Below are 21,553 nucleotides of genomic sequence, written 5' to 3' on the forward strand. Positions count from 1 at the left end.
GTCAAGGCTGGTAAAGAATGTAGCACAATTATCAGGAGTGTTCAGATTGGAGGTAACCACATGCAACTGCTGGCTTTCTAGCAGTAAAGATCACTTAAAATGTGCTTTGCTTACACTGGGTCATATTGGGCGTTTGGTCAAGTTTTTTCCCCATAGACATTGGAAAGTTAAACCACTAACAAGTCCTTAGTTCACTACTAATTGGATTTCTGCTCTTGGATAGGAACAGAACTTCACCATGAACCATTAAAGAAAACATGGAAGTTTGCCTGGAGTAACATTCCAGCCCATAATGCTTGTCAATATATCAGCAGCTGTATTTGCTTTTTATGCGCTGCCTCAGTAGTATATTGTTTTACAGGGTTTCATTTTACATATTTTAAGCATTTAAGGTTCACTCTGTTGCCAAGTCCTGTGTTCTTTCTAGAGATGTGCCCCGAGTACATTTAGTTCCCTTATTTCCCTAGTTGATAATGAAGTCCAGCTACCTCCAAAATTACTAGACAGACCTAGAAATACAAATGCAGTATACCAATACATGCATACAAAATACAGGGCTTTGTTTTAAACAAGCTCAATGATGGCTTTTAGATTGTAACTTGCTTAGGCAGATCACCTCAGGAATATGGGGAATTTAAAGCCAAAACAGATGCCAGCAGCCACATTATAGTAATTGTGGTGAAATGCACACCAGTGCAGGAGGCCTAAAAACATTTCAGGGTAAATATTCTGTGCTGACTGGCATCCTAGAACCTGTGAACCAAGCATCCTCAGCCACCTGGATTGTATAATAAGAGCCAAGTTGTCATAAAAAGGCTAGTTTTATTACAATGGTATCAGCCTCATACTGCCACATGTACTATGTCAACGTTAGACCCATCTTCAGTATTTAACCTCCCTGGCGGTACAATTAATGAGGATTTTTAAATGTAAAAGTGGTAATTTCCCACCCTCAAGCCTAAAACTCTTGGGCAGATGCCCAGCATTGCCAGGGTAAAAAGATGCTGGGCATCACTGGAGGATGCTGCTGGATTGTGGGAACAAGGTAGGACTTAATCTCGCTGGCAAGTGCACCTCGAGTGTGGCTTGGGGTAACTGCTTTTGGTATGGAAAATCCACTGAGCCACACTTGGGAGTACCGACAGGGAGGTTAAAAGATTAAAGCCAAATTTTCTTCAAAACGTATCTTTCCATAGAACACAATAGTTATACATTTCCTAATCCATTCAAATATCAATAAAGTCAGACTTTACAAAGTAATTTTAACAAGTGTTTATTTATAAGTGCCCAGAAAAAAAAAGTGCCTTGTTGTGTAATGCTGTGTAATTAGATCTTGTTGAAAGCAGCAACGTCCATGGACTGTACAAAGTCTTCGAATGCTGTGATTTTCTCTTCCAGGACATCTGTGCCAACTTTGTCATCTTCCACAACACACTGGATTTGCAGCTTCTTTATTCCATACCCAACAGGAACAAGCTTGGCTGGTGGAAGAGAAAAGACATTGGGTTAGGCTACTTTTAGTACTGAGCAAAGCATGTAGGCAGCCACCTGTTTAACTCATGTTCATCCATAGGCCTGGGCATAAGCAATTTCAATTAGGCACAGAATTTTTTTTAAACAGCTGGCCCTATGTAAATTTTCCTGGTGTTTGTGATTGGCAGGGGGGCTTACCTGCCCGCTTTCACATGGAACGCAAACCCTAAAAGTTTAGAGAAGCAGAGGTCATGTGGTGCTCCCACTGCCAATCCTGATCTGGTGCCAAGCATCTTTGGCACTCAATCTTAATAAAGTTAGCAAGCCTTGAACACATTGTATAAAATGTCTTACAGCTTTGCCTTTAAGCTACTGATGACAACAATTTTTGCATTTGCAGATACACCAGACTCAAAATGTGGCTAATCAGGATATAAAAGTGATCCATCATTTCTATCAGCCGAAAGATGGTGATGTTTTAATCATCATTTAAGCCACCATGAAAAATACAAAATCAAATTTACAATACACTTACATGCTCCCCAAACCAAGCCGTCCATCTGAATACTTCGAACACATTCTTCCAGTTTTCCCATGTCTGTTTCATCATCCCATGGTTTCACATCAAGAAGAATGGAAGATTTGGCGATAAGTGCAGGCTCTAAAATAAAAAGAATAAATTGTTTAAAGCAGTCTGTAAAATCCTTTAACCAAGTAAACCTTTTAATATATTAGGTCTATAGGTGTGATCTCATGTTATTAAGTCACATTTACATGACAATATTTGAAACTAAAAACCTTGATGTCATATGTACACTTTTTTTTTTTAAAGTAAGGGGATTCAACAAGAACATCCTGCTAATTGGAGCCCAAACAAAGATCAATTAGTCTAGTGGCAAAAGCATTTTGACAGTAGAGTTAATTTTGACACTAAAGTTAATTGCTTTGGTCAGCTTTACTTTACTGACAAGGTCTGGCTAAATCACACTGTAAAGAACCATAAGGCCCTGTTTACTTACGTTTCCAGTGACCCTACTATACAAATGGCACCTGAATATCACAGTACAGTAACAAGCAATGTACCACAATATGCATAGTGCAATGCTTTTACAAAAATGTCTTCCATGAATTATACTAAAAGATCTCACGAGTGCATTTATTGTGAAGTTTCTTTAATCTGTTATTTTCCTTTTCAAACAGCAATTAGTAGAATTCATAAAGCTTTGGGTTATGTATAACTGTACGTGCCAGCAAGCACCCTCTTCAGAAGAGCTGAGAGGAAATTTCTGCAGAACACTTTTCTCTGCCACAGGTGGAATACTGGAACTGCGACATGACCACACAATTCCAGACCAGTATCTGTGGACATAACCTGTCCTGACATTGGAGGTACAAGTTCAGGATTCATAGAATAGCTACTTACTTTTTGATTTCTTTTGTTCGTATTGTGCCAGACGCTCCTCTTTGATTCTCTTTGCCTCTTCGCTTTCCTGTAGGGAAAAGAAAAAAATACACTGAAAAAATATATAATATGGGCACAGGTCAATGCAAACAATTTGCTAATTATATCAGACTTGTGTCAGAATAAAAAGTGTGCATCACATCTCAGCCGAAAGATGGTGATAAATTCATCATCACATCACCAGTCTGCATTACTAGCTTTGTTTAGAAAATTTAGCAACACACAATACTATATTTTGTAAACATACCTCTTCATCATCTGAGCCAAACAAGTCAATGTCATCATCATCATCTTCCTTAGCCTGCTTGGGCGCACTGTCTGTTGTGTCTTCAATATTTACAGGGCCATATTTTCCCAAGGGTTTCTTCACTCCAGGCAAACTGTAAGCAGATGTTTGAAGTCCATTTAAGAAGGCTAAACAAAAGATCTCAGCTAAAGATCAAGAAGATTCCTAGAAGCCCAATATAAATGTTGAACACTCCCAACTGACCCTTTAATAGAGATGTGCCATGCATGTCGGACAACAAATAAGGTAGATTTTCTTTCCTGATCTGATATAGAGATACTCAGCCACTGTTTGCTCCTCCAATGACCTACTACATGTAGACTTCCTCACTCGTAACTTCATCACACACACAGGTCAAAGACTTTTCTAGAGCTGCCCCAACTCTCTGGAATGGTCTTCCTCATCCTTTTCAGCTTGCTCCTACTTTCTGCTCATTTAAAAAAGCACTCAAGACCCAATTTTTTCAAACTTGCCTACCCGTCTTCTGTGTCCCAAACCCTCACTATTTCCCACCATTCCATATCTCCGCTCCTAATGTGTGTTACTTCCCCCACCTCCTAGATTGAAGGTGGGGAAGACTGCTCCTGTGTTACTGTATCTGTCATTTGCAACCCCTATTTTATGTACAGCACTGCATAATATGTTGGCACTATATAAATCCTGTTTAATAGAGGATTTATTCTCACCTGGCCTTTTGCTTTTCATACGATTTGATGTGGTTGTACCAACGTAAAGCATGGAACAGCTCAGCTGGGGGAGCACCTGAGAGAGCCTCAAATACGGCAACATCAGCCTGGGATGGAACATACCTATAGAAGAAAAAAAAATATTTATTTATGAACATATACACAGTTAAAGCATTACTAAACTCAGAATTTTCACTTTAAATAAAAGGGTAGAAATCCCTTTTATGTTACATATTTTTTTTTTTTTTTTTTTTAAACAAAGTGCAGCACTGCCCCCTTAATTCTCAAAGGCCTAGGCCTAGAGAATCAATGGGAGCATAGAGCCTCCCGGTACACCTACACCACACATCCGGGGGTTGCTCAGGCATATGCAGAAGGAGCTTTCGCCAAAAGGGGAAAAAATTGCCAAAGTGCAGTGAGATGGGCAAGTTTTTTTTCCCCAAACTACGTCACCCGGTCCCATCTCGGGTGATGTAGGAGGAACCAGAAAGAAGAGCACACCGGCCCAACGCCAGACCTGATGGAATCTCTGAACCAATTGACTGCCTGCAGGAGTTTCTTGTTTTGGCCAGTTTTAAGTTTACGTCCTCTAATGCTAAAGACTGCCACATTTTCCTCTTAAAGGCATTAAACACTTTATACTCATACTTTTACAATATAATCAGCAAACCATATGCTATGTACACGTCAGATTATAGCCCTAGACGAACGGTAATGCTCATTTCAGGCAAGAATTTGACACATGTACACCAGTCACCCAATGACATTCATGTATTTGTCAGGGAGATCTATTAATGAAAGATATACAAGTCAGGAGAAGAAAGCAGAGGGCCCCTCTCTCCCTCCCCCTCCCTACAGAACAGGTATTGTAAGTACAGCACTTGTTCATCTGGCAACAGAAATCAATGAATGATTCATTTTTAGAAAAAAAAATAAATGCAATTATATGCAATGTATCAATCAAAAATGTTTCTACACAGCAGATAGACTATTACAATATCTTACATAAAGGAATAAAAATCACATTTGCAGAATAGGAGGCCCATGTAAAATGTAAGGGCCTGATGTGCATTGTAGAAGTATTGGGGGGAGAGGTACAGAGACAATGAGGCCTCTCCTCCCCCCATACACTAATGCAGGCTATAGAGACAGACCCAGGCCTCTCCTGTACACCATGCGGCCTGCATGCCCCGGCTCTGCACACCCCACACACAGCCCTATCCTCACCCTGACTACACTGGGAGATATTTACTTCTCTCACTGACCCCTCGATGTAGCTCTTGTCAGCCAGAAATTCATTCAGGACCTTGAGGCCGGCGTTCGATTTGAGGTCTCCGAAACCCATTGTCAGTCCTAACTACACAACACGCGGGGAAGAAAGAGATCTACAACCTCCGCACCACTGCTTTTATAGTCATGACGTCCTCACTCATACGTCATTGAGGGTGGAGTTTGACGTAAATTAAGGGAATGAAGGTGACTAGCGCCATTTTTATTAAGGGAAAGCTATCTCTGTCTAATCAGGATTACGTTTTGGTTACAAGTGTTTATGTCAGGTATGACGTCTTCTGTATAATTTGTCTGGATAAGCTTGTAGAAAATTGTCTGTAAATTAGTTCGTGCGTGTATAGACCTTGGCGATTATTGCCGAAGGTCTATCGAAAATAGCCGAAGGACTGAAACTGTTTCCGATTGGTCCAGACGTTCGTTCCGAAAATTGCCGAGTCCTCCATATTGCTTACAAGTGGGGACAGGGGCTGCTGTTGTGGTCTAGAAGGCCAAATAGCCGGAGAGTCCTAAAGGGACGGCTGTGGGGTGAGTAAGGGCAGAGGGCTGTCGTGTAATTCTTGTGTAGTGTATGGCGGGAGAGGCTGTGTAGGCCGAGCTGTGTGTGCAGTCAGGTGAAGGGTGACTCTCATGTCCTTGACAGCTCTGACTGTGACTGCCTATGGAGCCTGCACATTATGGCCTGATTATTAGTTATATTCTTCTCATTATATACAATACTTGTCTGGTGCAATGCATAGTGTACATATACAAGTGATAAAAACTAAACCCTACTCAGTTCTACCAATACAACCTTCCAGCCATTATTACCACATTGCATTTATTTTTATATGCATTTAATCTATTTAACCTGCTATCAGACTGTTACTATAACCTGTGCAGCATTGCTCAGACTGCAAGAGAGAGAAGAAGCAGAAGGAACCAATCATGGTCCTGCAAAGCTCATACATTAACCAGGAGCATTCTAATAGGCGCTAGTCAGTGTGCTGCTTCTCCTGTCACTGTCCATTCACAGGCTGAGGGTTCCGTTTATTCTTCTACATTCCTATTATTATGTTGTGTTAGGACAGCTTGTGTTATTTGGGCTGCTAATGTCTAATAATCGATAGACAATTATCATATTTTCCTGACAGTCCTGACACAATTCTTTTTAGGTACAGTCCTGCTCTTTCCTCTCGTCCTTCTTCTTCTTAGCATGGACTGGACATGAGGCGCTGCCATCTTTCTGCTTCTTCTTCTTACGTCACATGATCGAGGCATGGGATTGGGTGACGTGTCTTCCATGAGCCTGCTGTTTTTTCCTGCACATGTGTGAGATTGGCACATTTTTTCATACACATTACAGGAAAGCCTTGTCCACCCATGTCTGATATTGGGAATATGGAGCAGTGTCCTAGGATATGTGACCTCATCACACACACGGCTACAAGACTTCTCTAGAGCTGCCCCGACTCTCTGGAATGGTCTTCATCGTCCTATTCAGCTTGCTCCTACGTTCTGCTTATTTAAAGAGGAACTAAACTCAAAAACGGCAAAAATAAAATCCACTTTTAATCCCAAAGCACAGTTGATCGGCCTGGAGGTTTCTTCCATCAGGTCCGGCGGCGTCCCGGTATCCATCTTCGGGCCTGCGCTCCGGCCGTCTCCATCTCCTCTTCCAGGTTCTTCTTTCTAGGTCACTCAACCCAACCGTGAGATCGGGTGACGTAGTTGGGGAAAAAAACCTGCTGCTCTCACTGCGCATGGGTTAAATCGGCGGTTTTCCCCTTTTTGACAAAGGGCTCGGGCATACGCAGAAGGAGCACCCAAGAGCCTCCCGGGAATGTGTGATTCAGGTATACCTGTAGGCTTTGCACTCTATGTATAAAGTGAAAATTCTGAGTTTAGGTACGCTTTAAAAGAGCACCCAAATCCCTCTTTTTCAAACTTGCCTAGCCGTCTTCTGTCTCTTAAACCGTCACTACTTCCCAACACTACCTATCTCCCCTCCTATTGTGTGATACTTCCCCCACCTCCTAGATTGTAAGCTTTTCGGGGCAGGGTCCTCTCCTCCTCCTGTATCTGTCTGTCTTTTGCAATCCCTGTTTAATGTACAGCGCTGTGTACTATGTTGGCGCTATATAAATCCTGTTTATTGATATTATACAGTGTTCTCCCCAGCCCCTTTTAGCCGGGCGCACCACCCAGCACTTTTCAGTAACCGCCCGGCTGTTTTTGGGTAGTTACTGATGAGTTGGGTCACAATACAGGGGCTGCCACCCGCCTAAAATGTCTTCCTACCCAGCTTAAAATAATTTCTGGGTTGAGCACTGTTATATAAAATAATAATGTGACATATTTATCCCAGGAGGCTGTGGGATCCGTATTCAGTCTTTACCAACACAGCTATATGGAAAGGGTCAGCTTTAATGCTTTCTGAATCTCTGACCCAGCATGAATATGGAGTTTATTGCGGCACAACTTATCTGACGGATATCTGCACGCTTGTTCCAGGTATCTGACACCACAGGTTCAGCACTGGCAGCTTCCATCATCTCTCACCTTAATGATGGAACAACAAACCTTTTTATCAAGCATTACAAAGCATAAAACATGCTAAGCGGAATTCTAGTTGCTGAGCTGTTACACTGATGGCTTCAAACATTTCTGATTGGTTGAAAAGGAGATGCAGACATGCTGGTGTTCTGCAGACATCCCGTGTCCTATTTCCAGCACTGATATTGGATTGTAACAGGGATTCTGTCATTGATCTTATTCTGCTATTCCAGGTGTGTAAAGTAGCGCATCCCCTTCTGGCTGCTTTGGTTCCTTCCTATGATCTCTCTTGTGTCCTGCAATGACTAGAGGTCAGCGGGAGAAACCACAGTGGCCGGCAGGGGAGGGGTGGTTACAATCTTTTTTCACCCAGGGCACTGATTGTCATTGGTGCTGGTAGCTCTTTTGCACAACTGAAATTCTGCAGTCCTGTTAACAGACCATTCAATATATTATGGCTTTTTTTTTTTACTTTTACTTTTGGCCAAACAGCCAGGCAATTAGCATTTTTTAGAATTTGGCCAAGAATTACAATATATTCCCTCCTGACACAACTTATTGGAAAGTGAGGACGTTGTAGCCCATGATCAGGCTTGCTGTTGTTATGATGTGACAACATCAGAAATTGTATTAAAGGGTCAATGCACTGCTCTGCCGCCCTACAGTTTGAATAGGTGCATTTCTGTGCTACATGTTAAAGGATTTCCAATTCTGTACAGGTTGTGTTGAGATTTTTACACCTTCCACATTGCAGATTGGATTGCACGATGGCTTTCTCCCTAAGAACTAACTAGATCTGGCAAACTTTTCATTCCTTGACTCAGCCTGATCCTCCTCCATTGTGTCTCACGCATCTCCATCCCAGACACTGCTCACTGTAGGAAAGTTTCATTGCTGTCAGTGCTAGGACAAGATGCTGATTGTCACCTTACAGGGCTTTAGTATAATTCTGTACTCACCTGATCTGTCACAGAGCGCTGCCATCTTCCTCTTCCACTCTTTCTCCTTGCAACCTTTGGCCATCTTGATCGGCTTGTCTGGGATGATATAACTCCTGCACAGGCATGTGGGACTTCATTCAGTCCTAGCAAGTTCAGGGGAAACCAAAATTTCAAAAAAGCTCCTTTTTTGAATTTCCTGGAGCGATCAGACAGGTAGGAGAGATTATTGCAGACATCGCCTGCCCCTTTCTTCAGTAATGATCTGCCGGATCGAGCATTTTTCAAAGTGGAATTTATTTCCTTTCAAATGTTTTAGTACGATTGCTGTTGTTTCTGGAAGTCCCCTACAATGACATAAGTAAATACATTGGACAATAGAATGCAGTTGAATTGTGGTTACACATGTGATGGTCCTGTATCTATGGACAGCTTGATATGTAATCACAAATAATGCCAACACAAGCCAAAAGGTTTGAATAACATTACTTGTTATATTTACTGTGAAAATGATGAGATGTTATGAATACGCTTTATTGATAAAACAACTCTTCTGTTTTCTTTCAGCACAATGCTGCGACTCCCGACAATCCAAAAGGCTCTGGCAAATGCTGCCCAACTGGCTAAAAATAATGGTAAGTATGTGTAAGATTTTGTCATATGTCTACACAAAGGACAGTAATAAGAATTTAATATTTATTTTCTAAAGTTTTATTTTATTTTTTTAATTTATATACTGGCTTTATGCATGCAGATATACTAAAATTCCTCCTTCTTTTTTCCTCATAAAAGCAGAAAAGAGACTTTCCAGGTTGTCAAAGGTAAATATAGGGCTAAATTAAAAAAATAAAAAAACTGCAACCAAACAGATTCCCTATTGCAGAGGGATCAGGCGGTGCCACTTCTGCAATATTATAAACTTTCCTGCCTGTTTGTGGTTTTAAACTCGCTTCTCCTGACTCCTATGTTGGCATCTTCATCCAACCCTTTTAATAAGGAAGTATGCAGTATCTGTATCTCAGCAGGAGTGAATAACCATTAGGTGGATTACACGGATACAGATTTCAATGAGCCAGTCCACACCAGAGCGTTTTCTTGATGGTCTGTAAAGAAATCACATCCTGCAGCACTTGGAAAGTGTTAAACACCCAAAAAATGCCTATAAACACTCCCCCCTATTGACAATAAAGGAAATAATATTAATGCAAACCATGTGACTTGTATCTGAGAGCAGACTTGTTGCAAAGTTTATTAACCTTTAACATAGGCAGAAAATGACATTTGTTGGGTCTTTCACCAGCCATGTATGCCTCCATGTTGCTATATTTTATTTTTATTGGTTTTTAGAAGAATACAGTGACAGATGGAAGGATTTTAGTGACATTTATTCACAAATTGACTTGTATACCAATTGTACAATTTTTGAGAATTGTGGTAAAGATTTTTGCCTCTGACAACCATTACTTAATGAGAAAGCTTCCCACTGTTTACCTTAACAACCCTTGAGTCATGTTAGTAGGGTACATTGGGAAACGTTTCAATTAGCCAAGTTCTAATGTAATAAACTATCCTTAAATCCATTGCTACATATTCTCTGACACTAAAGAGGGAAGGAGGCTAGTAGAATTACCTATTTTTTCTTATAAGTTGGATGCTTATTCAAAAAATTTTTCTACTGAAGATTTTATGACATAAATGTTTTTTTGTATTGTTTCCAGTGTTAATTCAAGCATGTTTTTATAATATATATTAAATTCATGTCTTTCAGTACGGACAACCACTACAGCTGCTAGCAACCTCTTAGAGGTGTTTGTAGATGGCAAACCAATTATGGTTGAGCCTGGCACCACAGTGCTACAGGTAATATATTCTTGTTCGGGTTTCTTTTGCCTTTTGTTAATATTTTGTAGCATTATCGTAGGGAAGATGAATGTTATATTATATTAAATTATTGTTATATTAAAATTGTTAACATTGAATTTAAATTTTAAAGCTTAGCCCCAAATACTTACCCAGTTATGTTATTACTTGATATAAACATAGACTTCAGTTCAGACATAGATGTGCTCCTCTAATCCACATCAATCACTGCTATCTACTGCATCAATCTACTCCACTCTAATCAATACATTGCCGAGTTCTCTACATGTACAAAGCATGTGTTAACTGAAAAATATTTGCTTCCCTGCTGTAATCTTTAACTTGTATAAAATATTTAAGACAGGAGCAGAGCTGAGACTTATATGATGAGACCCCCCTGCACCAGTCCAATGAAACAGCTAGTAAATAAGTTGGCCCACAAGTTTCCACCTATTTCTCTTCTATTGCTTTTACCCTTAATAGGGTAATATTTTAAGTTTATATAACACTTTTTTTCTTGTCCCGTGGCAAAAAATTAAAAGTTTAAATCCAACAAAATTGTTTTCCCTTTTTTATGTATTTGTTGTCCCTAGTTCATATGTTTTTCTTGTATATTCTATTCAACCTTTATTTTAGGAAATATGTTCCCCATAATATCTAATGCATTTGTAATTGGTTTTCTTTATTGTTTATAGGCATGTGAGAAAGTGGGTGTACAGATACCTCGCTTTTGCTATCATGAACGCTTGTCAGTAGCTGGGAACTGTCGAATGTGTCTAGTGGAAATTGAGAAAGCCCCCAAGGTTTGTAATACTTTAAATGAAACTGAAATGTAACATTTATAATATTATAAAAAAGTTGAAAATAAAAAAATCACACTTACCTTTAATCCCACAGATCGCTCAATGGCGCTGGACCTTCCCTCGATCCAGTCCCGCGTCGTCCTAGAATTCTTTTTTATTCTTCTTGCTATGTCACCCTACCTTGCACTGGGCAGGTGCGAGATCCGGTGACTTAGCTGCTGTAAAGGGGGAAAACAGAGCCGATCTCACTGTGCATACATAAGAATGGCATCTCTTTCCCCTAAGTAGAAAAATACCCCTTCTGTACATGCTTTGCGCTCCCATTCAGTCTTGATTACGGGTGCGGCACTGCACCCTTTCTTTTCTTTCTTTCTTTCCACTTTAAAAAAATACATTTTTACTTTACATACAGGAGTTGTCTACTCTTTTATGTAAAGTAAAAATGTTGAGTTTAGATCCACTTTAAGTTTTATGTTTGCCAAGTAAAAAAAGTCAAGTAATTGCCTTGCATTGTCAGTTCTATCCAGTAGGATTCTGCTGTCCATCATCAATGGCACTGCTTCTGTCTGTTTTTTTGGGCATGACATGCATACCAGATCTCGTGCATTTACCTTTTGAGATATGCTGTGGTTCTATTGAGAAAAAAAATCTAAACAACCTCCTAAGATCTCACATTACATACCTAAGTTGCCAGGAGAGCATTAGTGTCGGAGAAAATCCACAAACTTCAAAATATGTCACTTTTCATTATAAAACAGAATTTAGTGTTCAATGTTTTTGGGGAAATGTCTTCTTACTATGATCAGGAATAAAAAGTTAAAATACTCATTAACATAAAAAATTTCATGTAGATATTTTCACTTCAACCCATCCGTTGGAGCTTTAGGTTCTTTAGGTTTTCTCTTGTTTTTCTACATGCTTTTGTGTTTGTGTGTTTTGTTTAAACTTAAAAATATATATATATTTTTTTTTTCACAGCCTGTAGCTGCCTGTGCTATGCCAGTGATGAAAGGCTGGAACATACTTACTAACTCTGAAAAGAGCAGGAAAGCAAGGTCTGTACATTCCCATATAAATGACCACTGCTGATTCAATTAATGATAGCCAGGTCAATGCTATTTGCAAACAAAAGTCTTTTTTTTTTTTTCTTTTTGTAATTTTAATGTGTACTTTTGAACTTGTAGTTCAACTTTATTATTAGTTATTCATATCTGTCTTTTCTATTTTGCCTAAATTTCTACTTTAAAAATGTTCATTGTAAGAGACCATACATTTTACATGTAAACTTTTTTTGTTTAATAATAAACTAGGGAAGGAGTAATGGAGTTCTTGCTGGCAAACCACCCACTGGACTGTCCCATTTGTGATCAGGGAGGGGAATGTGATCTTCAGGTAAAGTGACTTTGGGGTATCCTTGGGGGCATACATAATCTATGGAGTGAACTGGTTTTTGTGTTGTAAATTCAAACAGTGCAGCTCTAGCATGCACACAATGTACTGATGTCACCGTAGAAATTTCCAGCAGCTACAGTTAACACAGATGTTCTATTATAATTCTCTGTTTGTCCCAGTGCTTGGAAATAAAGCCTTTTAACATGATTTAGAGTTTTAGGTGCATTCAGCTTGCATTCCGGATTCATTGTAGACATTTTTGAAATCGAAGTTCAAGTACAGGCGCAGACAAAGTCTTGTGTTAAAAAATTAGGGCTGGCACACGGGCACAGTTTAACAATTTTTATTAATATTTTTCAAGATTTCCATATAACAAAGTATACAGGCAGTATTGAAAATAAGGTGTAGCTGGGTAGAATATCCCATAGAAATGCCAAATTCACAAGTGCAGGAATCTCAATATCTGGAGACTTGTGGTGGTGTAACCAGGGAAACCATTCTCTGAAAAAAAAAAACTTGAAGGGAGTCTCATAGTATAGAATTCATCCGTTCAAGTACCATTATATCGGTAACTCTATTTACCACTGCCACAAAGTTTGGAGAAGGCTTTTTCCAAGCTGCCGCTATTGTTTGTATTACTGCAATAAAGACAAAGGAAACAAATTTAGGGGAATTTTTGCGGAGAGAGGGAACGAGAGGGATAGTCTATGCAGAATGGTTTTCCAAGAGTTCCTCCTCAACGTGAGGTGTAGGACTGATCGCAGGTGGTTAAACACTGTAATCCAGAATCGTTTAACTATGGGACACTTCCCCAAAATATGTAGAAACGTTCCCTAGCCCCTTGCATTTCTTGTGCTAGAATATTAGAAGAACATTTTGCCACTCGCAGGCAGATTTTTTTTACTTTAGATTCCTTTCAGATCATATAAAACAATCCGATCTGAAGCCAATCTAAAGTAAGATATTTTCAACCTTTCCTTACCATTTGTAACATGTTAATTCTCATTGGAAAGTACATGTAAATGATTATGTATTTTTTAATCCCAATGGATATGCAAATTAAAGACCAATTGATTTTGGTATGGGTTTTTTTTCTTAACCTTTAGATCACATGAGTTTGCATGAAAACAGTGATTTTATTTATGGCAGGAAAAGTTTACCTCAAATCAATAGTGTGATATGGTATTGCTAATATTAATCCATTTGTAGTGTAATTTTGAATAATTTTTTTGCTTTATTTGGGGTTAGGTAGCACAGAGAAGCTGAATATCATGGAATGAGACAGGAAATATAATTATTCTTTTCATGCCTTTTTTAATTCACCAGGATCAGTCAATGATGTTTGGAAGTGACAGAAGCAGGTTTTTAGACGAAAAGCGTGCTGTGGAGGACAAGAATATTGGACCACTGGTGAAAACTATTATGACACGGTGCATTCAGTGTACTCGATGCATTAGGTAATTATTTCTGAGTACTTGAAAACGTCTGTTGTTCTTTTTACACTAAAGTATTAGAGAACATAAAAAAATACTGTGTTAAAGAAGAATGTCAAAATGCTAAGAAGACAGTTACAGGTGGCCAACCTCATATTTGTTTAGGTCTGTGTTGTGACTTCCCCTATTTAACTTTTCTTGTAAAATCAACTTTCACCCAACATTCTCCATAATACTGTATAATGAATGAATCCAGACTACATCAATGGAAGTCTGTAATTATGGTTACAGCAGGTTTGGGAACTGACTTCTAAGGATCATGCTCCCTAAAATCCACAATCTAAAATCAAAACATATAATTGGGTAGTTCATTTTCCAGGATCTATGAAAAGCCAATAATCTGATTTTGGTGGTCTGCCCTTAACTAATATTTGAGTAAATATAACTTTCCATTTTTTTATTCGATGGATTTATGTCTACAACACAAGTCTAGTGTTACTGCATTTAACATTTCACAATTTGTATTGTTAATCACTATTAGTCTGCTCAATTTCTAAGCATCATTTAAACAAAAATGCTTTGTGTAACTATAAGTTTGAAACCCAATTTAGATAAATATTTAAACTGTTACTGGGAATGGGGGCCTTTACAATTTTTATGTATATAGTAAGAGATTTATTTTTTTGTGTTTAAGCAAATGTAAAATCACTTGTATGGAATAAAATAACTGGCTTTTTTTCTGTGGAGGAAAACAAAATTATACATACACTGTGATAAAGTGTACATTTCATTGTTTCTAGTGTTACTTCTGCAGAGCTAAACATTATCACTTTTTTCCCCACACCAGGTTTGCTAGTGAAGTTGCTGGTGTTGATGACCTGGGAACCACTGGCAGGGGAAATGATATGCAAGTTGGCACTTACATTGAGAAAATGTTCATGTCTGAGCTGTCTGGGAACATTATAGATCTGTGTCCTGTGGGTGCTTTAACCTCCAAACCCTATGCATTTACCGCCCGGCCTTGGGAAACTCGGTAGGTACTTCAGACACATAACTTCTATTTACTTTTTCAAGTTGTACATTGTTGTTTGATTTGTCCATACTAGTGAAAGGGCTGGGTTACTAGAAGTGTGTATCATTCAATAATACTTTTTACACACCATCCTCTGCCCATGACTGTTAATAGGAGTCCTATTAAGTTTAGAACTCTGTATGTACTAACAGGGAAGAGGACAAACATGTATGTGAATATTCTTTTTTAGGCCCAAACATTATAGTGATTAAATAGCAAATACTTTACTTCTGGTACCATTACTCTAGCTTCTGCCTGTTCTATATTTTTATCTAAAGCTGTAAAAAAATGACTTATTAGATCATTGATATGTTCAGTGAGATAACCTCTTTCACATTATGTTTTATATACAGGAAGACGGAATCTGTTGATGTTCTGGATGCTCTGGGTAGTAATATTGTGGTTAGTACAAGAGGAGGAGAGGTGATGAGAATCTTGCCAAAAATGAATGAAGATATTAATGAAGAATGGATCTCCGATAAAACCAGGTTTTATTCTGTTTCCAATAATATGTCATCTAAGTTAAAATATTACATTTTGCCAATGTACTGTTTGTGTGCTTTTTAATAATGAATATTTAATGTAAGATTGTTTATGTATGAACATCCAGTCTTAAATGGTATCTGAGACCTTTCTTCTGAACACTAACACATTTTCTTTACGTTTATATAGATTTGCTTATGATGGGCTGAAGCGCCAGAGACTGACACAGCCAATGATCAGGGATGAAAAAGGTTACTTAGTTCAAACTCACTGGGAAGATGTACTTACACGGGTGGCTGGTGTGGTAAGTTTGTCGTATATATGTACCGCTTTTGACATAAAAATACAGACATAATTTGACATCCAGGGGGGTTAAGGAACGTTGTTGTGTGTTGCAATAGCTAGACTTATTTAAACATATAGCAATTGATTGGTAATGTGTACATTTATTACTTATTTATTACTGCAAAGCATTGGTGTAACTCACTTTTGTGCTCTTCAGTAAACTTCTGTAATTTTTTTAATATAGAATGTTCTGTCTTCGTCCATATTTTTGCAAAGGGTTGTTGATGATTTATGCTTTGCTGTGAAAATTACTTCACAGAAGATTAATGGTATACTGTTTTTTTACTCTCTCTGTGTTTACTTTTTCCATAGTTGCAAAGTGTCCAGGGAAAAGATGTAGCAGCTGTTGCTGGGGGCCTGGTAGATGCTGAAGCACTTATTGCTCTTAAAGATTTGCTTAATAAATTAAATTCTGATACTCTGTGCACTGAGGAAATCTTCCCCAATTATGGAGCTGGGTAATGTGTTTTATAATACTTTTATCTGCAAAAAATGTATTTCTTAATTTTTGGTGGTTGTGCACCCTGTGTAAAACTAGTATGGTCACAGATACCTGTTTTCCTAAGGATCTAATATGGATAACTTCCACTCCTGTTATGATAAATACTAGTGCAGTAAGAAATATTGTATTCCTTTTAACATATTAAAGCGGAGTAAAACAAAAAAAAAAAAACACAATTACCATTAATTCTGTAGATTAGCATATCATGTCATCCCTGTATCCATCTTCGACCCAACATCTTCTTCTCTCTTCTTCCCGATTTCACACTGCGCAGGCACAAGATCTGGGGAAAAACGTTTGCTGATCTCCCTGCACATGTGTGAGATCGGCAATTTTTTTTATATATTGATGAAAGGGCTCCCTCTGCGCATGTCCGAGATTAGGGCATGTGCTAAAGGAGCAGCTAAGAGCCTCCAGGGATGCCTGACATAGGTATCCCAGGGGGCTTTGCGCTCCCAATCACTGTGGCAATCAAGACAGAAAGGGAAAGTGCTGCCCCCTTTTTTTTTTTTTTGACTAATGTGGTTTATATACAGTAACAATATAAGTAAAAATCCTGCCTATTTGTAGTAAAGTAAATTAAAATATGTATTTGCCATACTTAAGTGTATTCATTTTTGCAGCACTGATCTAAGATCGAATTATCTTTTGAACTCACGGATTGCTGGAGTAGAGGAAGCTGATCTGATACTGCTGATTGGTACTAATCCACGTTATGAAGCCCCACTGTTTAATGCAAGGATTCGAAAGAGGTACATATGTGCACTGTTTCTTCTTTCAGAGGATTATTAGGTCTTTTATAACTTGGGGGCAAAATATATAAATACTTGTATTTATATGTGAAGTGTGACCATTTATTTTGTCGAATAATGTTCTGTGTTTATGTTCTTCACTGTATGCTGGCATGCTGTGTAGAGATTAAATTTCTGCTGAATGTATTCTTTTTATATCTAGCTGGCTTCAAAATGACCTCCAAGTTGCTTTGGTAGGAAGTGCCGTTGACTTGACTTACACTTATGATCATTTGGGAGACTCTCCTCAAGTAATAAAGGATATTGCATCAGGAAAACATCCATTCAGTAAGGTGGGTAAATAAATGTATTGAGATATGTACTGACAGGACTACCTGCTTACGTGTCTTTGTTTAGGGCTAGGGTATTTCCTTACCTGTGCTACCATTAGTGTAATGGAATACTGAAATTTCCCTTACTGATTATTTCATATCTGATGGCAAATTATTCCTTTCTAATTTAGTGTCCTTAATATTTCTAAAACTAAATTGCCATTATAAGGGTTTTTCCTGACTTTGTCACACCTCACTAATTTTAGTAGAGTTTGTGAAATACTACAAACACGTGTGGATCCTAGCCTTTGAGGACTGGAGTTGAAGAGCCCCGGGAGTAGAGCTTAGACTGTCAGTGGTAGAAGTGGCATAAGCGTAATGGCAGAATAAAAAGGCTTCTAGTCCTGCCAGAGAGAACTATGCTGTGTAGTAAAGCTGGGCAAATCTTTGTTATATGTATTTCATCTGAGTGATTTAGTGATTTGCCTAGAATCCAACTTTATATAATATAGCAGCACCCTGAAGAAGACATCCCATTGCTCTCCTTTTCTCCTGTCAATGTGTTCTTTTTAACATTTATGCATTCATAATATTTTTTGCATACATAACTATGATTATAAAGTTATATGTAGATGAATTCAGCTTTTATGATATTGAAACATAACAATTTATGTGCAGGCTCTCAGTCAAGCCAAGAGACCTATGGTTGTGGTGGGCAGCAGTGCCTTGCAGCGGAAAGATGGAGCTGCAATTCATGCCGCAGTGTCTAGCATTGCACAGATTGCCAGGAGCACTAGTGGAGTCCCAGAAGAATGGAAAGTACTCAATATTCTGCACAGGTAATTATCTTTCTCTCTGTTTACAAAGTTTACAGTACCAATGCCACATGTGTAGATAATGAGCCAAACATGTATTCTACTTATTGCCAGTTAATTGGTTAAGCAGGGGTACCCCAAACACCTAAAATTACTTTTAATGGTTCCTTTAGGGTTCTCTTCTCCTCCTGTGCCATTGTTTGTATCTGTCATTTGCTACCCTTCTTTAATGTACAGCACTGCCCCATATGTTGGTGCTATATAAATACTGTTTATTAATAATAATAATATTAATAATATTGTTACTTTTTAGTTCCTCCCCCGGCAGTTGCGTAAAAGGAAGTGAGGGGAGATAGTATGAGCAGGAGCTAGGAGTTATTAGAGATCACAGGAAATGACATGACATACAGTTAGGGAAGACGTACTAGATAAACAACTTTTCTAACATTTTCAGAGCCATAGTGCAAAAAATTAATAAAAAAGAAAAGCTGCAAGTAAACATTGAAATACTTTGTTTTATATGTACCTTTTATGATTGGAGTCTCTTTAAGAATTCATTGTCTATTCTCAATACTTTACATTGTGGTGCTTCACATGGGGAATAGAGTTGCTTTTTTTTAAGGTTGTCTAAAAATTGTGCATTTATCTAAATCTTGGCCAGCCATACCTTTTCTAGGTTAGGTACTCCACATGGCTCTGTAAGGATGGGTCACCTGGTTAAATATCACGAAGGGAAGGATTTAGTTTGTAACCATACACCAATTCATCTTGCCTTGTTACCAGCTTAAGGAATTTTGTTGATTTTTGTTGATTGTGATTCACAGTTGTAAACTATTCTGTAAAGTATGTTTAATGCCATTAGAGATTCTGTTAAATTTCCCTTTTGACTAGTTTGTAACTTATGCACTACAATTTATGCACTACAACTTGGTTCTTTTTTTCTTTTATAAAACAAGAGCAGTAGAATTTTTGACTTCTAAGCACTTTTCAATTAATATTTTGAGATACGTGTATAACATAAGTTTTAAGTTTAATTGCTTTAAGTATAATTATGTTCTTGTGTTCTGTTTTATTATTAGAGTTGCCAGCCAAGTTGCAGCTCTGGATCTGGGTTATAAGCCTGGAGTGGAAGCCATACGGAAAAACCCACCAAAAGTTCTATTTCTCCTTGGTGCAGATGCAGGCTGTATCACACGTCAAGAATTACCAAAGGACTGCTTTATTATATACCAAGGTAGTAACAATTCAGTATTATAATACTAAACTCTATGACTTTCATTACTCTGCCTTACAGTTCATATATCACAATGTGGCAGGCTAGCTTACTAAGGAGGTTGAGAATCTTTATTACATGATTGAAAAGCTTTCAGTCTAGACAGGTTTTCTTTATAAACCTTGAGCCTTTTAGGGAAGGAACTGACCAGGAAGATATTTAACACACTTCTGTTGCACATTTAGGGCATCATGGAGATGTTGGAGCTCCTATGGCAGATATTATTCTTCCTGGAGCAGCCTATACAGAAAAGTCCGGTACCTATGTCAACACTGAAGGCAGAGCGCAGAGAACACTAACTGCTGTGAATCCACCTGGAATGGCCAGAGAAGACTGGAAAATCATCCGTGCCATATCAGAGGTACTACACAAATTTACTTCCTTGTTTTAAACTATATACTGTATGGTTTAGTAAAATACTGTCCAGTCTAGCAAGATTAAACACCCCCTTGATTTCCTCATCACTTGATGCAATGATCAATTGGTTCTGTGAGATTTTTCATTTTAAAACCAAGATAGGCAAAAAAAAAACTCTCATTGATACCTGTCTTGATTTGCATAGTGTTTGCTGAATTTAGTTGAGGGGTGCATTAATGGTTTATTTCTTTACAGTTGGCTGGTGTTAAACTCCCATATGATGACCAAGACGCTGTCAGAGAAAGATTACGGGAAGTTTCTCCAAATCTGGTCCGTTATGATGATGTGGAAGAGGCAAATTATTTCAAACAGTCAGCAGAGCTTGCAAAGGTATAGTAAATCAGCATCTTTTCTGTAATGCTTTTAACCTACATTAATCAGAACGTATGTAACAAAAATGTTGTGTTTTGCTTTTAGCTTGGAAACCAACAGTTGCTTGCTGATCCATTGACTCCTCCCCAGATTTCTATCAAGGATTTCTACATGACAGGTTAGCACCAACTAGATCATTTAAATTTCAGAAGCTCATACAAGCTTTTTGAATGGACAATAACGTTAGTATTTAGTTGTGTGTGTGTATACACACACATTTCTACATTGCTAGCTTATTTTGTCCTGTAAGAATAAATGTACCTGCTCCATCCCATAAATAAGAAAGTGAATGTGCTAAAGAAAAGAAGTGCCTATTGTTATCTTTTATTATTCTTCTATAGTTCAAATGATTGTAGAATCTTTAAATTTTAACGTTTTCATTAAAAATGCTTTCTACAGATCCAATAACCCGAGCATCACAGACTATGGCCAAGTGTGTAAAAGCTGTAACTGAAGGCGCACAAGCAGTAGAAGAACCATCTATTTGCTAAAAGTTGTTTTTAAATATCTGTGTTCTGCTTGCTACCAATTTATTTAAGGAAAACACAAAAAAGAACTTTGCTGTCAATGTCAGCACAACTTGGGAATTTGGCATTACGCCTGAGCTTGTTTGAAAGCTATTGTGATTACTGTACCTTAAGGCACACTAGACATCAAAATTCATTTGTGTGTATAAACTACTTGTTAATCCTAATAAATGGTTTATTACATATGTTGCTTTGGATTCTTTATATTTTTTATTTTATTTTATTGGGTTAAGCTTGTCATTTTAAACAAGACGACAATTGAAAATGCAATTACTGTACTATACAAATCATTTTCTCATTTTGAAGATACACATAATTCCTAGAACTCTGTATCATGTTAACAAGTATGTTATAAAGAAAAGTGAAAGGAAACTTGTGAAAGGAAAGTAAAACGTTAACCATACATTTCTAGTATTCCCTTCCTTTCCATGTGGTAAACAGTGTAGCAATGCTTCTTTTAGATTTGTGCCTGCTTCTTAACCTCAGATATAACACATTTAAGACACAAGAAATTTGATTTTGAAAGCAT

General features: G+C 38.1%; 2 protein-coding genes across 2 annotated transcripts; one reads left to right on the forward strand and one right to left on the reverse strand.

The window, feature by feature from the left end:
- Positions 1 to 1,257: 1,257 nt before the first annotated feature.
- On the reverse strand, positions 1,258 to 5,323 carry EEF1B2 (eukaryotic translation elongation factor 1 beta 2). The gene is made up of 6 exons (XM_072418709.1): positions 5,173 to 5,323; positions 3,908 to 4,030; positions 3,183 to 3,315; positions 2,897 to 2,963; positions 2,009 to 2,134; positions 1,258 to 1,481 (listed from the first exon to the last, which is right to left on the reverse strand). Exons 1-6 carry the CDS (start codon positions 5,250 to 5,252, stop codon positions 1,327 to 1,329), a joined length of 684 nt encoding a protein of 227 aa, XP_072274810.1. The 5' UTR covers positions 5,253 to 5,323; the 3' UTR covers positions 1,258 to 1,326.
- A 247-nt stretch (positions 5,324 to 5,570) lies between these two features.
- On the forward strand, positions 5,571 to 21,207 carry NDUFS1 (NADH:ubiquinone oxidoreductase core subunit S1). Its single transcript, XM_072418711.1, has 19 exons — positions 5,571 to 5,722; positions 9,235 to 9,302; positions 10,436 to 10,527; positions 11,223 to 11,330; positions 12,309 to 12,385; positions 12,641 to 12,722; positions 14,049 to 14,179; positions 15,003 to 15,188; positions 15,581 to 15,715; positions 15,900 to 16,014; positions 16,368 to 16,513; positions 17,181 to 17,309; positions 17,512 to 17,641; positions 18,299 to 18,459; positions 19,515 to 19,669; positions 19,894 to 20,069; positions 20,321 to 20,455; positions 20,543 to 20,615; positions 20,897 to 21,207. Exons 2-19 carry the CDS (start codon positions 9,239 to 9,241, stop codon positions 20,986 to 20,988), a joined length of 2,187 nt encoding a protein of 728 aa, XP_072274812.1. The 5' UTR covers positions 5,571 to 5,722; positions 9,235 to 9,238; the 3' UTR covers positions 20,989 to 21,207.
- The last annotated feature ends 346 nt before the right edge of the window (positions 21,208 to 21,553 follow it).

This window comes from Pyxicephalus adspersus, chromosome 7, assembly GCF_032062135.1.
Source record: "Pyxicephalus adspersus chromosome 7, UCB_Pads_2.0, whole genome shotgun sequence".
Classification (NCBI taxonomy): Eukaryota; Metazoa; Chordata; class Amphibia; order Anura; family Pyxicephalidae; genus Pyxicephalus; species Pyxicephalus adspersus.